The sequence below is a fragment of the Anguilla anguilla genome, chromosome 1 (genome assembly GCF_013347855.1).
Source record: "Anguilla anguilla isolate fAngAng1 chromosome 1, fAngAng1.pri, whole genome shotgun sequence".
Taxonomy (NCBI): Eukaryota; Metazoa; Chordata; class Actinopteri; order Anguilliformes; family Anguillidae; genus Anguilla; species Anguilla anguilla.
The window spans coordinates 84,316,060-84,329,978 of NC_049201.1; the positions used below are offsets into that span (position 1 = coordinate 84,316,060).

The 13,919-nt window shown below is 42.8% G+C and overlaps 1 protein-coding gene across 1 annotated transcript; it reads right to left on the reverse strand.

The window, feature by feature from the left end:
* Nucleotides 1-1,373: 1,373 nt before the first annotated feature.
* si:dkey-33i11.1 (B-cell receptor CD22) lies at nt 1,374-12,109 on the reverse strand. Its single transcript, XM_035410847.1, has 12 exons — nt 11,841-12,109; nt 11,255-11,611; nt 10,513-10,767; nt 9,913-10,182; nt 8,211-8,483; nt 7,272-7,541; nt 5,393-5,474; nt 4,900-4,948; nt 4,449-4,553; nt 3,492-3,628; nt 2,577-2,684; nt 1,374-1,984 (listed from the first exon to the last, which is right to left on the reverse strand). The coding sequence occupies exons 1-11, from the start codon at nt 11,887-11,889 to the stop codon at nt 2,579-2,581; spliced, it is 1,953 nt and encodes a 650-aa protein (XP_035266738.1). The 5' UTR covers nt 11,890-12,109; the 3' UTR covers nt 1,374-1,984; nt 2,577-2,578.
* Between the last annotated feature and the right edge of the window lie 1,810 nt (nt 12,110-13,919).

Here is a 13,919-nt window from a genome sequence, read left to right on the forward strand (position 1 = left end):
TGAAAACTCAACTAAAATGTTTTTTAGTTAATTTATCCACAGTGCTAAATAGAAATTTTGGGTTATGTCTATTTTGTTCACTTAGTTTTGAGAAAAAGGCAGATCTAGCAGAAGCAAGAGCTTGCTTATACTGAAGAAAGCTGTTTTTCCATGCAAGATGAAATACTTCTAGCTTTGCTGACCGCCATTTTCGCTCAAATTTTCTAGTAGACTGCTTCAGGGCCCGGGTGGTATTGTTACACCATGGACTGTGCTTTTTCTGACTAGGGTTTCTTCTTTTAAGGGGGGCAACAACATCAAGAGTGTTCCTGAGGGTAAGGGTTAGCTGGTTAGTCAATTGGTCCAGAGCGGCTTCATCAGCATTTTCTTCTGTGGAGAGGAATGACTCAGAAGCATATTTAAAATATTTGGAATAAACTCAGTGTTTACTGAGCGGCTGTAGTAATGTCTAGGCTCTGATACAGGAGGATATGATGCCTTAATATTGAACGTAATAAGGAAATGATCTGATAGTATAGGGTTATGAGGTGCGACCTCTGCTTCTGTGTAAATATGACCACTGTAAACCACAAGCATTTGTGCAAGAATACTGCACATGTACTGATGATGAGAGAGTATGCAAAACTTAACATTTAACTTAACGTTTAACTTAACATTCGCATGTAAAACATTACGAACAAGTTTGTGTCAAATTGAACAGACATTCTGAACCCAGAATATAAATCACACGGGAATAGTGATACACAAAGAAGGTTCTAGAGATCTCTCGTCTGGAATCGGTTATTAAACACAAATGATTTTGGATGATATCTAATGTTCTCTTGATTAGAAAAAAACAAATTAGCTCAGTTATCCCAGCCAACATCTGGCTTACAGTGTTCATAGCCATAAATTTCTTGATTTGCATTTACATTTTACTCCTAGAAATTTGTTTGTTCCCATATTAATGCTGAAAAACTGGTTCACCTGCTTATGCTGCAGCCAACAAAAAAAGGCGGCTCTCATTTCATAACACCCAAGTCGTCAAACAGGTGCCCTCACCTGTCCTTACCGTGTGTTGCCTGGCAACCCTTTACACTCTTTCTCACTCACCCCCCTTTTTCTTGGCCTCTCTTGTTCCTGTTGACATCATGCACTGTTTACTTTTACAAATCTTAGTCTGCATTAATTGTCATGCTATTACACTGCATGTTCTGATTTGTAGTTAAGGCGCCACATCATAACTTTGAAACGTACAGCTGGTAATTGTGGGTAATTTAATATTACTTTGGAACAATGCATTATGATCTTCGTGTTCTCGCAGTCAACCATATTGCATGCATTTTGCATTTTGAAATAGCAATACTAGACACTGTAGTTAAATAACAGTCATTATTACAGTTATATTTAAACACAAACACCATTTTATTTCTGGCACAAGTTTGTTTCTATCACAGTGTGGGAGCAAATTAAACATAAACCAGCTTTTCTCATGAAGGGGGTATCAAAGAATACAAGCCTTCCTCCGCTTTATTTACATACAGCTTTTTAACATGGAAATAGCATGCAACTTAAAGACCGCCTGTTGTCATACAACCGTTATAACCTGGCCATAAATCATTGAAATATTAAAATATTTTTCACAGTGTTTGCCTCTCAGCGCTACCTCATAATATAGCCTGTTAAGTGGAGTTCAGTTCTACGCCTCTCACTTTAAACCACCAGCAAAAGAGAAACTCCAAAATCAGACATTTTCTATGAACAGAAGTATTTATTAAATTAGTCTGTTAATAGTGAAGTGAGTTGAGTCATATATTTCATGGCCAAGTATATTAATAGCAGCTAGGTATTGAATTGGGACAACAGAATGTCAAAACTGAAAGTCCGTGCGAAGATGTGAGTTGAATTAAAATGTCACGCCCTTCAATGCATCTGATGAGCAGGACGAATTTGCAGGCAGGGGACACAAAGTCATTCATCTGAGCAGGACCCACACATACAGCATCTAACGAGAGAGAGAGGAGGGAGAGGGAGAAAGAGAGAGAGAGGGCTACAATGGCCACACACATACACTATATGACCCAAATAAAATGAGATGTTGGATGTCCACATATTTTTGGCTATGTACTCTTTGTATGGAAGTAGCACACCCCATTCAAATCATCCTTAATGCAGGAATAACCATCTCTGTGCACATTCTGAATCAATCCTAACCCTTTGAATAAAAGAAAAATAAAATTTCTGAAGCATCAATCAGATGGAGGTCACATGCCAAAAAAAAAAAAAGACGTAAAACATAAAAGCCCCGTTTGAGCATTTGCTTATTTCTTTGTCCAAAGTGCTTGTGCCAAGCTTTCAGTAATCTCCAGTCTCAGGCTTAAATTCCCTCACCATTAAACTGAATTTTTTGTGTTTTTCTTTCTTCTTCACAACCCATCACCAAGAAGGAACTCGCCAAACTGTGCTTTTGTGGGAAAAGGACAAATGATTTTTTGAACCCAGGCCTCAGTTTGGCCATGTGGCTAATTCCACAATTTGATGGATGATTCTAGGGCACTTTGCAAAGAGCACTGCTTTATTTAGTGTGTATACTCTACCTCTACAAATGACTGGGCCTGGCCACAGCTGTGTAGATGACATCAGAGGCGTTCCTAGACTCTTTTTCTCCATCTGATGGTGTTTTTGTGGCAGGAATTTGCTCGTGGCTGAAAGTTAAGAAAGAGAGGTGTCATATCCTTATTCAGACAGGCTTTGCACTGTGTGGTAGCATTTGGCTTTGTCCTCCCCCTTTACCATAATATTAAATGATACCTACCCATTGGGAAGATCTGCACAATTTTCACATGCTGGTTTATTGCTCAACACCTGTACTTATTCTACTATATTTTAGTAGAACTAAGTACAGTCTGCAATCGAGACTTGTGATTGCATTTGCATTTTCAGACACACAAACCCCATGGAAATGGAGGTGCTCTTTGACTTCATATTATGTTACGACTCGCCCCAGGAAAATTGGAACATAAAATATCCCACACAAAATAGCTGACTCATGAAGAAAATGTATTAAATAAAATAACAACGTTAACTAAGAAAAAAAGAAAGTCGGAGTCCAAGAATGCCAGCAGCACTGTGGATTACAAGAGAGCAGATATTAGAGAGAGATGGATGGGCGTCGCCTCCATTTAAAAGTGCAAATCCTGGCCTTCGCTGGCCCCGCAGGTGTCGTCAGTTATCTGCAATAAAAGACACACTCGACTGCCAGAGCAACATGCTCCACCACGTGAGGTGGAGGGAGAACACTTTACCATATCAAGCCAACACACAAAAGGACACAACGGACATAACGCAGGCTTCTGGTGTGGCAGAGAGTGGATCCCACTTCCGTATTTTTCAGAATTTTTTTTCAAATAAAAAAAAAAAACTGAAAAAAGTATGATGAGCAATCATTTACCACTGACTTTTTTTTCAGTTAGGTACATCCTGCCGTGTCTACCCGGTCTGCCTGCTCTTACCTGAACCTCTGGGAGAAATGAACTGTGATGTAGTTGAGAGGGCCATCTGCCTCTGGGTTCTGAGTCACATCCTTTATGGGGACGATGCAGGGATGCACATTCTCGTGCACATTCTCATACACATCCTCCGGCTCCTCCTGCATCAAACATGCATGGGGGGTCTTTATGCCTCATGGTGTTAAACAGACCGCAAGCTGAAGGAACCCTCCCCACAAAGCCTGCATGAAAGCTGTATTCAAACGGAGGCTGGGCGGTGTACCTTATTTTTAGCTATCATATCCATCTATCCATCCATCCGTCCATCCATTATCTGTACCTAATCTTCTTAGAGCCTTTTCCAGAGCCTCTATATCTTTCTTGTAGTACAGTTCCCAGAACTGCACGCAATACTCCAAGTGTGTTCAGACAAATGTATTATATAAGATAAGTATAACTTCTTTGGATTTAAACTCAATACTTTTGGCTATATATCCCAGCATCCTGTTGCCATTTTTTTACTGCCACAGCACAGTGGCTAGAACCTGAAAGGCTTTGATCAACCATTACTCCCACGTCTTTTTCAAATTCAGCACATTCCAATTTAGTTCCTCCCATAAAGTAATCCTGCCAAATGTTTTTATTTCCCACAAGCAGAACTTAAAATTTGGCTATACTAAATTTAATCTGCCAGGTTTCTGCCCACTTTGGTATTTCACTGAAATTTTCTTTGATTACTTTAGTAGATTCCAAACTATTGGCTGGGCCTCCCAATTTTGTATAATTTCTTATATCAACAATGCTTAAATGCACGTAACATGCCGTTCTGCAAACGGCACGTTACTCCAAAGGGTGCTTTTAGCTTAGATTTTTCCCCTATTCAAGGCTTGTCATGGGACATACAGTACAACGGGCATCTGAAAAATTGGGAGGCAGCAGTGTGGCGACCCCTTGTGACAGAACTTGGAAGTGTTTCCTTACTGGTATGTCTGTCATCTTTGTGGATCTCGCCTGAAACGTCTCTTGAAGTGTCTCAAGAAACATTGTGTCCCCTGATGACGAGGATGTCCGTTGTATTAACTCCACCTAAAAACAATTTCAATTTCATTAGCGATGAGAAACGCCCACGCTTCAATGTACGACATGGTAAAACTGTGTCCTTCGACTGAGGCATTAAAGTCAGTATCTGATTCACTATTAAAATCCCCAGGAGAAGCGTGAGATGCTTACCCTAGTGTCCTGATCAAATTCTCACAGAACTGGTTCCCTAAACCTGGCCACCTAATCATCCCCAAAATTGCCTCCTGGGGCCTGTGTCATGAAGCATGCTCAGGGGGTTAGCTGAATAACCGTGCTGAGTAAAACCCGGACACACGGACTACCGGAGTATCACAGTGCTAACACAGGATATTACAGGTACTGTTTACATCACCTGCTTGTCTTCTTCAGCAGACTCAGTGTCAACCCTGTGCATGTTCTTACTGGAGGAAACAGGAGGCGGGTCAGTGTCTGTGCAGACCTGAGGTAATGCTAGAACAGCCAGACTTTCGGCCAAAAGGTTACTGTACCAGAGACTGGCCAAAAAACATGGTAGCACATAAATATTAAACAAACATAAAGACAGCATGTAGCGCCCATGTCAGCAATTTCAATTTAGTTGTACTTTGCAGACGGACATCAGTACTCCTGCCAAATGCAATGCCTGATACACCCTATCTAGTGGTGACATCGTTTCCTGCTGACATCATCAACAAGCAAACCAATGCAAAACAATACAACTAAGGTAATGTGAAGGAAAGAGCTATATGCTGTGACGTGCATCAAAATGTCCACCCTTGCTAATTCTAATGCCAGTCACATCAATGTAAAACAGTGGCAGCACGCACAGCATTATGGGAAGGCCAGCTGTAGGGCAGTCTCCTTACCTGATCATGACCATCACGGTGAGTGTGATGAGACCGGCGGACACGCCCACAGCAGAAGCCAATGCGATCACTTTCAGCCTGCCTGTCAATCAGGAACAAGACACGCCCATTAGTCTGAAAATGACATTACCTCGTTTGCATGCAAAGCAAATGCCCTCATCCAAGGCAACGTATTCTCTGTGTCATTATAAGCACTTAACATTGTGTACAATGCACGGGACAGCACAGGACTTGTATTAGAAGGTCATGTACTAGAAGCAGATCCTTGGGAGGAAATATTATGAGCCAAGATGGGGCTAAATGGGGCTGTTCTCATCAAATGTTTCTATGTTCTTAAGTTTTTCAACTCCCAAGATAAGAGCGTGTAACTCCAGCGTTATAGGGCCAGCTTACTAGCTGCCACACTACACTATGCTCTTATGAGTCCTCTGCCGCCCCCTCGTGGATTCCATGTGCACTACAGCTAATACAGCGAAGCTGAAGGGGAAGGTTAGAAAGGCAAGGACTGCTTCCTGCACACAGCTTTAGTCATGACCCCCCAACAGCAGTAAAAGTTCATAAATGTTCACAAGCCAGACTAAAAGGTCATGGAAAATAAGGTTATTATTAGTTTGATGACCCCAGAGAAACGTGCGGTCTGTCTGAACACTGGCCACAGGTCAACCAGGAGATGATGATGCTTAATGTCATAAAATATGATAAAGAGTTTGCTTCTTATCCGAAAGCATAAAGGAATTTGGAGCCAGAGACCGTTAGAGATTGCTGATTATTTTCCAGAATTTTTAATTTGGAACTTAATACTTAATTATTTCGTGACATAGTCCGATGGAATCTTTCAATGTTGTAAAAATGGGGAAACAATGCTAACCACTTGACACCGTGCATGTTTTTCTACAGAATCTGACATACTCCCAAACGCACCACCATACAGTCAACCCACAAATTAATGGCACCTTTCACGAAAATCAGCAGCAATAGTTCTGACCCCTAAAATGCTACCACTAAAAAAAAATGTTTTTAATAAGAATTATATTTATTAGAGTGAAAGTAAAAAGTTTCCCGAAATGTTTGAGCAGAAAACTTGAATCAGTTTGTGTATTATTTATTTTCTCCATATCATTGCTGCTCATTTTTTTGAAGGGTGCCAGGAGCTCTTGGGTTGGCTGTACATCTAAAATCCTTACAGGGATTTCACCTTCATCAGCTGATCGATAGAACTGCTCACTTGATTCCCTCCCCATGTGATCCGTTCGAAACAAGCCCCTCCCCCTTTTTCTGGTAGAATGTTACACTTCATCGGATAAATACAGGGACGTCTCTTGTTTGGGACGCGCGGCCAGGATATGCAACCTCACGAAAATCCAGCAAAAATACAGTCATTAAACTGTACATTTGCATTTACATGGCATTCAGTAGATGCTGTTTTATTCAGACTGAAGTTCTGAATTGTTTTTCAATAACATTTATTTTCACAATGCACATTATGCATAGTGTAAAGGTTTTTTTTAACTTATATAAAAGCCAGGAACTTTTGGTAAAATTTGTATTTTGCACAGCACTGGATAGGACGCGCCCCTAAAGGTTGAAAAGCATTGCCACTTTACATCAACTTTTCCCACAGAATTTTTTACATTGTCTGTACACATGGTGCATAAAATTAATTGTGAATTTAATAACCAAATTCTGCACAATTTTATTCTTGGTGGACTTTCACAAAACCCCTGTAAAATGTCACGAGACACAGCACCCCTGTGTCCACTCCCAACACCCTCCAACAACCCCGCCCCCCTCCCTTCCCCCGCCATGTCAGGTCTGCAGAGTGGACAAACAACACAGGTGGCCTGCCCCTCCCCCACCCATCCACCCCCTCCCCACCTACCTCGCACCCGGACGGTGAGGATGGGCGAGCTGTGTGCCCCGATCCGGTTACGGGCCTGGCAGTAGTAGCGCCCCCCCTCCCCGGGGCTGACCTCAGCGATGGTGTAGCTGGGGCCCGATCGGGTTACCCACGCCTCAGCTTCATCGACCCTGAACCAGGTGTAGTTCTCCACGGCGGGGTTGGCGTTGCTGCTGCAGGTCAGGGTGACCGAGGTGCCCGCGTCGATTTCGCTGGACGGCCGCGCTGACACCGAAGTGTTCTTGGGGGCGTCTGAAAGACACACGTCGAAAAAAAAAACGTTTCACACAGCTGGGAGAGACGGGACGAATCGCAAACGTGGCGGAGAGCATTCCCTTAACCTGAGCTCCTCCCGCCTTTACCGGACGGCAATGTAGCATAATGGGCAGGGAACTGGGCTCGGGCTCCCAGGTTCCAGGTTTCATTCACAGCTGGTGCACTCTGGTTGTGTGTGTGAGCAAAGTACTTCATAGTTGCTTCAGTAACATATCCAGCAGTATAAATGGACTGTACATTATATATTTACATCCCTGTAAGTCGCACCTACTAAATGGCTAAAATGTAACGTAATTAACCCACAGTTTCATATCTGTTTCACTGTTGTTGCACAGTGAATCGCAAGGGAATAGCAGTCGCACAAATACACAATATTGCACTTTGATGTAGGGAATTACAGACAACGGGGCAGTTTTTGATATCTCAATGTATTTGGCATTAAGCCTTGTGAAGCACTGTTCTGAAGCACCTACTTTCACTTCAGGGTCAGCCCAGGTGACAGTTTCTGCGATCTTGAATTTAACCAGCTTTTCGAGAACCGAAGCCAGCGCGTAGTTCAAACTCGCAAGCTGGACGACGTACGCGCCACAGACCGGTGAAATCCGGCGCGCCGCGCCGCCAGCGGGGCGCGCAGCGGACACTCACACAGCACGGGCAGGCCGACGGGGACGGAGGCCTCCTGCCCGAGGGGGCTCCACGCGGTGCAGTAGTACCGGCCGGCGTGATGGGCTCGGACGCTGGGGAAGCTGAGGTTCTGCAGGGACCCCCTGCTCCAGGAGCGGGCGCCGGAGACCTGGTGCCAGGCGTACCGCGTCACCGGCGGGTTGGCGCTGCTGCGGCAGGTCAGGTTCACCGACGAGCCCTCCGTGATGTCACCGCTGACCGGGCTGACCAGCGCCTCGGTCCCCGTCGGCGCGTCTGAAAGATCACGAGACAAGACGGGCCGTGGCCGAGACCGAAAGAGGAAACGGCGCAGGAAGCCGCGGACCGCGGGCACTGCTGAGGCCCTCGGGGTCAATAGAGGCCTATTCGGTGGTCCTCATTCGCGGTCCTGGAGAGCCGCAGGGCGTGCTGGTTCTTCATTTACACACAAGTACACACTTATCTAAACCAGGTCTACTGAGTCTGAACTGGCTGTAGAAATTAAAGGGAATCTCCACTATTAAAAAAAATAACTAAATAAAAAAAAAAACATGCTGAAATTAGGGAATAAGAATCATCTCGCAACTGTTTAAAAGTTCATTTTTATTTTCCCCTTTTAAAACCACTACGATTGGGGTATAGTTTTCACCGTTTGTATTTGCATTCAACCGAACGCCTTGGTTTCAAATAATCAAATCGGTGACTGCTAATACTAGACCCCTAGCGGCTGACAGCAGTTAGCTGCCATCGCAAAAAGGGAGATCGAAAGCAGCGAGCTGGTAATCCATCCCATAATACATATTATAATATTATAAACAAAGGCCTCAGCCTTTTTAAACAAAAAATATATATAATTAAAAAAATTTTGAAACAGGAACCAAATGAGAGATAATATTTCTATTTCTTTTCCAGTAAAGGGTGAAAACAAAAACTGGCAACTCCAACGGCTGAAAATAGTGGGGGACAAAGCTGTGGCCGACATGGTGAAATTGTGTCAGTGAAAATTTGTCATCCAGTCTCAAAGGTCAGAAGTCTTATGACACTGGTTCTGTCTCGTCTGAGTATAAAATAAGTTATTGCACAAGAATGAATGACTCAAAGTACACTTTCACATAAATGACCAATTCTAAGGAAGGTTCTCTTACTGTATCTACTCAAGAATGGTTCAATCTGCTCCTGGCATCTAGAGCTACGCACAAAATAAAATGGATTTGCCATGTTTTTTAAATTCTTTCAGAAACATCCACTTTTAACAACCTCTCCCTGACTGCCCCATGATAAAATGCTGAGCTATGATAAATGTATTGTGTAAATTGAGTAAATATTGTATGTTATTTTTTTCTTTTCTGTGTTGCCATTTCATATGACATCAGTGGGAATTAGGTGCACCTGTATTTCTTTAATATACAGTACGAGAGACAACAATATAAACTGGAAAATCTTGATTAAGATTGAATAGAATACTTTTTTAAACTTAAATGTCAAACCGTTTGCCAGGTCCTGTCATATAGGCAGGGACACTTGGGGTACTCAAGTTCAGGCTTGATGCAGTGCTTGAAGCTGTCTAGTTTGTAAGGTAAATGACGAATCTAGATGGGCTTTTTATGTTCATGTTCTAACGTTCAAATTTTTTACAGACTGTAAAAAAAAAAAAAAAAAAGCTATGGCAGGTGAAGCTACAGTCGACGAGGTTGCGGGTACATACAGGTGATGTTGAGCAGGACGGGGCTGGACCTCTCGAAGCCCAGGGAGTTCCTGGCTACGCAGTAGTACAGCCCAAAGTCAGAGGGCCTCGTCTTCCTCAGGTAAAGCTGGGGCTTGAAGCTGTCGGGCAGGCTGCCGCTCTGGCGATCTCTGAACCAGGCATAGCTCTCCACCGGAGGCTCGCCGCTGCTGCGGCAAGAGAGGGTCACGGAGCTGCCCGCCATTATCGCGCCCGGCGGGCTTACCGTGACCGACGTCGATCGCGGAGCATCTGTTGCGAGCACAGGGACGAGTTCAGGAAACAACCAGGAAAAGAACTATGATATTTTATGATTACATAATTAATTCCCACGCTATGCAAAGGTCAGGGCCGTCCGTATTTTCAGAAAAAAAAGCTATGGAAATCTAGGTTTATGTATGTGAGTAATTCATTAATTCGGTCAGAGAAGTCTGTCTTTCCACAGCGACGCTACTGTAAAACAAGGGTCTGCATTACTGCCATGAAAACTGTCATATGCGTCGAGTCTCACATTCACCGTTTCGATGGTTTGCAAATAGCATGATGATGATGATGTCACCGTTTTCGGTCGATTTTACTTACGGCCAACACCCAGCGTGATGCCCGGGGACTGTATCCGCTGGGGGAGAATACGGCAGGTGAACGTGCCTGCGTGTTGTTGGTCAAAATTATAAATTGTGAACCAGTTATTGGCCGGCCCCAAGTTCACTCCGTTCCTGTAGAGCGCAAATGTCTTCCCCGACGCTGCACATCCCCTCGCAATGCATCTCAGATAAACAGTCTCTCCGGACGCAAACCTGTTTTCAGTTCTAGCTGGATGGACTTCTACTTGAAGCTCTGTAACAGATGCACAGGTAGTGGCTCAAAACATTAAAGGTGAAAATATCAACATTGTCATTCAATTCAAGCACAATTAAGCCAAACAACTAACCAAGTGCACATGTATACATGTACCATGTTGTCATACACTGTATGACACAAAATGTACTCTAGTTAATAATATATAATAATATATTAATAGTTCAATTTAATATAATGCCGTTTAATATTAAGCAATTTTACACAGCAGGTACAGCTAGACATTTAACAAACACTCTTAGCAAGAACAATTTGCAAAGCTTCCATTTCTTTTATATGTATATACAAACATATGTATATTAATATTCGCAGAGCAGGATTTTCACTTAAGCATCTCAGTTTAAGTAGGCTACCTTGTTCAACTTCTTGATACCAGTGCCACAGCTGGGAATCTAACCTGCAACCTCAGAGTTGCAAGCCCAATTCATTATCCGTAATGCTACGCTACACGGTAAAATGACTTTACCTGTAATGGAAAGGGTTGCTGCGTCAGCTGAGGTCCATTTGCCTTGCCAGCGGTCTGTCTCAAACCTGAAGTGGTACAGCCCGCTGTCGGTGCTCCTGATATTAGTGATCTGTAGATTGCACGTCTTGTAGCTACCCGTGTACCGAGTCCTGCCCTTGTAGGTGGGGCTCACCAGGTTCTGATCGGTGTGAATAACAAACTCCCTCTTGCCGTCAACAGTGAGACGGAACCACATCACGTTCGTTACCGTGAACCCGCTGGGATACTCGTACCTACATGGCAGCGTAGTTGTCGTTCCAGCCCAAACGCAGGACTCTTTGATGGGGAAAGACACCGACCACACATTTCCCAAAACTCCTGAGAACACAAGTAGAAATGCCAGTGATGATTATGAGTGGCTCGTGTAACGCATGCCTGTCTCAAGTACAAGGGACACGAGTCGTTTGGCTGATACCCGCAAATAATATCCAATCAATACATTATAAATAACTCGGTGCAATGCAAGGACATCTAAGTGACTTATAGGAATCACAAGAGGACCCAAGCAAATGAAACATGTCAGGCATAAACCAAATAAAACGGTTACCTGGCAATGCCATGCAGACGATGCTAAACACAAACGCAGCTTCCAACATATTTGCCTTCAGGTATGAAACTACAGTATATTAACAGAAAGAACATAGATGGAACCGTGAAGAAGTCTCGAAAATCCCTTCAGAATGAAGTCGAACGACTGTGCGTCTTCGCTTTTGATGACGGGCTGCTGGAAGGCGCGCTAAATTGACTTAAACTCTTGTCCGGTTAATTGTTCGCGAGTATAGACCGCGACTGATGTGGAGAGCAAAAGATGCTTAACATCGGACTAAACACAGGGGAGAGGAAGTGGAGAAGCTCTCCACATTTCCTGCTCAGACCATCTGCGAAAACTGAAACTTGACACGGCTCCAGCGAACTGCACTGTCAATTTTGGCTACTGTAGGAATTCTTGTCAATGACACATTACCTTGTGTTTACGATCTGAATGCAACTTGTACGTTTGGCCCCCGTCTATTGGGGAGGACGAATTTGGCTTGCGAATAGCTACATCGTGCAATAGAATGGACCTTACTGTCAGGCAAATTTGTATTGACGACTGTGTTGCAGTATTGATCGTCTAGCTGTCACGAAGTAGACTTTTCTTTATTGCCTAAAATTAACTTTATAGTCTTCAACTTCATAAATTAAAATGTTTGTGTGTGTGTGTGTGTGTGTGTATTTTTCAACAAATTTATGACCTACTTTTCGTCAAGCCGAACATTCTGGCTGTAAAAGATAGTTCCCTACAGCAGTGTGTGCTTATGATCATTAATTCGATAAACGTTATAACGTTATATATATATATAAAAAGCAAAACAAAAACGTTATGCTACATCTACCTAAAAAGAAAAACAAGTCCCAGTGTATTATTTGATTTTTAACGTTAATATTTTAACATGGAAGTAGTTTCATGTAGTTAGCATGTAGTATTTCAATGGCAATCCTTCAGGGTTCCCTATAGGCTCCCCAGTGGCACAGTCAAGTGACAAATTGCGCAATTGAGTTTCTAATTGAGACATTTATTTTTAAAAATAATAATAATAATAATAATAAATAAAAAACAATTAGTTGATCTAAAATGGGGAGAGTCAGAAATGAAAGTGCACAAGGATGGAAGTTTAAATGATACCAAAAGCATGTCTTGGAGCCAGTGAGCCTCACTCCTGGTCGAGGACAGCCACAGGGTGCTGGCTTTTGTTGCTACTCAGAACTTGAGTAGATAGACAGACAGTTTATTTTGGTCCTTAACATTATCTTTACAAAGATGAGTGTACATGGATATCAGTAAATAATAAGTAAACTCATTTTTCCAAAAGGTGTGTATAAAAAAAAGAACCAATATTAAAATGACCGAAAAGGTGTAGGAAGAAGCCTTAGCTTATTTGACCTACCCTTTTTACAATATATCAAGTAGCGCAGAAATTGTGAAAGCAGTTTATTCCACAGTTAACTCGAGTCACCTGGTTTCTTGAGTCTGAATCGGTCACTGATCTTAAAGCAAAAACTAAATGCTACAGATAGCGCTCCAGGACCAGGGCTGAGTATCGCTGCAGTAGAAAGAAAAATGAATCCATACAAAGCAGGGGTGTCCAATCTTTTCCGAAGAGGGCTGGTGTGGGTGCAGGTTTTTGTTTTAGCCCAGCGCTAAGACACCTGATTCTCCTGATTGAAGACCATGATTAGTTAATTAGTTGAATCATGACAATTGTTTTGTGCAAGTTAAAGGCTGCTCTCATTTTTAATGTGGGCATTTCCCACTGCTTATAACAAAACCAATCATGCCCCTGTACAATACTTAAAAGTACTACAGCATGTCTATAGTTGTAAGTAATCTAACAGAATTTAACATGAGTGTCGCTTGTAAGCACTGCTGTCAGTCATTGCCTGCGCTAGATTATTTGCAATTACTTTATCGACGTAGGTTATTTAGGTGGTGTAAATGAGATAATTGTAATTGGGAAGGGGCTTGACAAAGAGGCTATGGTGACCTGAGGAGGAGGACTGAAGTACCATGCGACAAAGGAAGTGCAGACAAACTGGATGTCCTTGTCGTAATAGAAAAAAGGGTATAAAAAAGGTGACTTCTGTT

Bases quoted from the DNA above. Each gene is read 5' to 3' on its own strand.
- si:dkey-33i11.1 (XM_035410847.1), bottom strand. From the start codon at position 11,889: ATGTTGGAAGCTGCGTTTGTGTTTAGCATCGTCTGCATGGCATTGCCA. The intron at 7,542-8,210 runs GTGAGTGTCCGC...TGTGTCTTTCAG, and splicing joins CGTCGGCCTGCCCGTGCTGT to ACGCCCCCAAGAACACTTCG. The intron at 4,554-4,899 runs GTGATGTAAACA...AATTGTTTTTAG, and splicing joins CTGCTGAAGAAGACAAGCAG to GTGGAGTTAATACAACGGAC.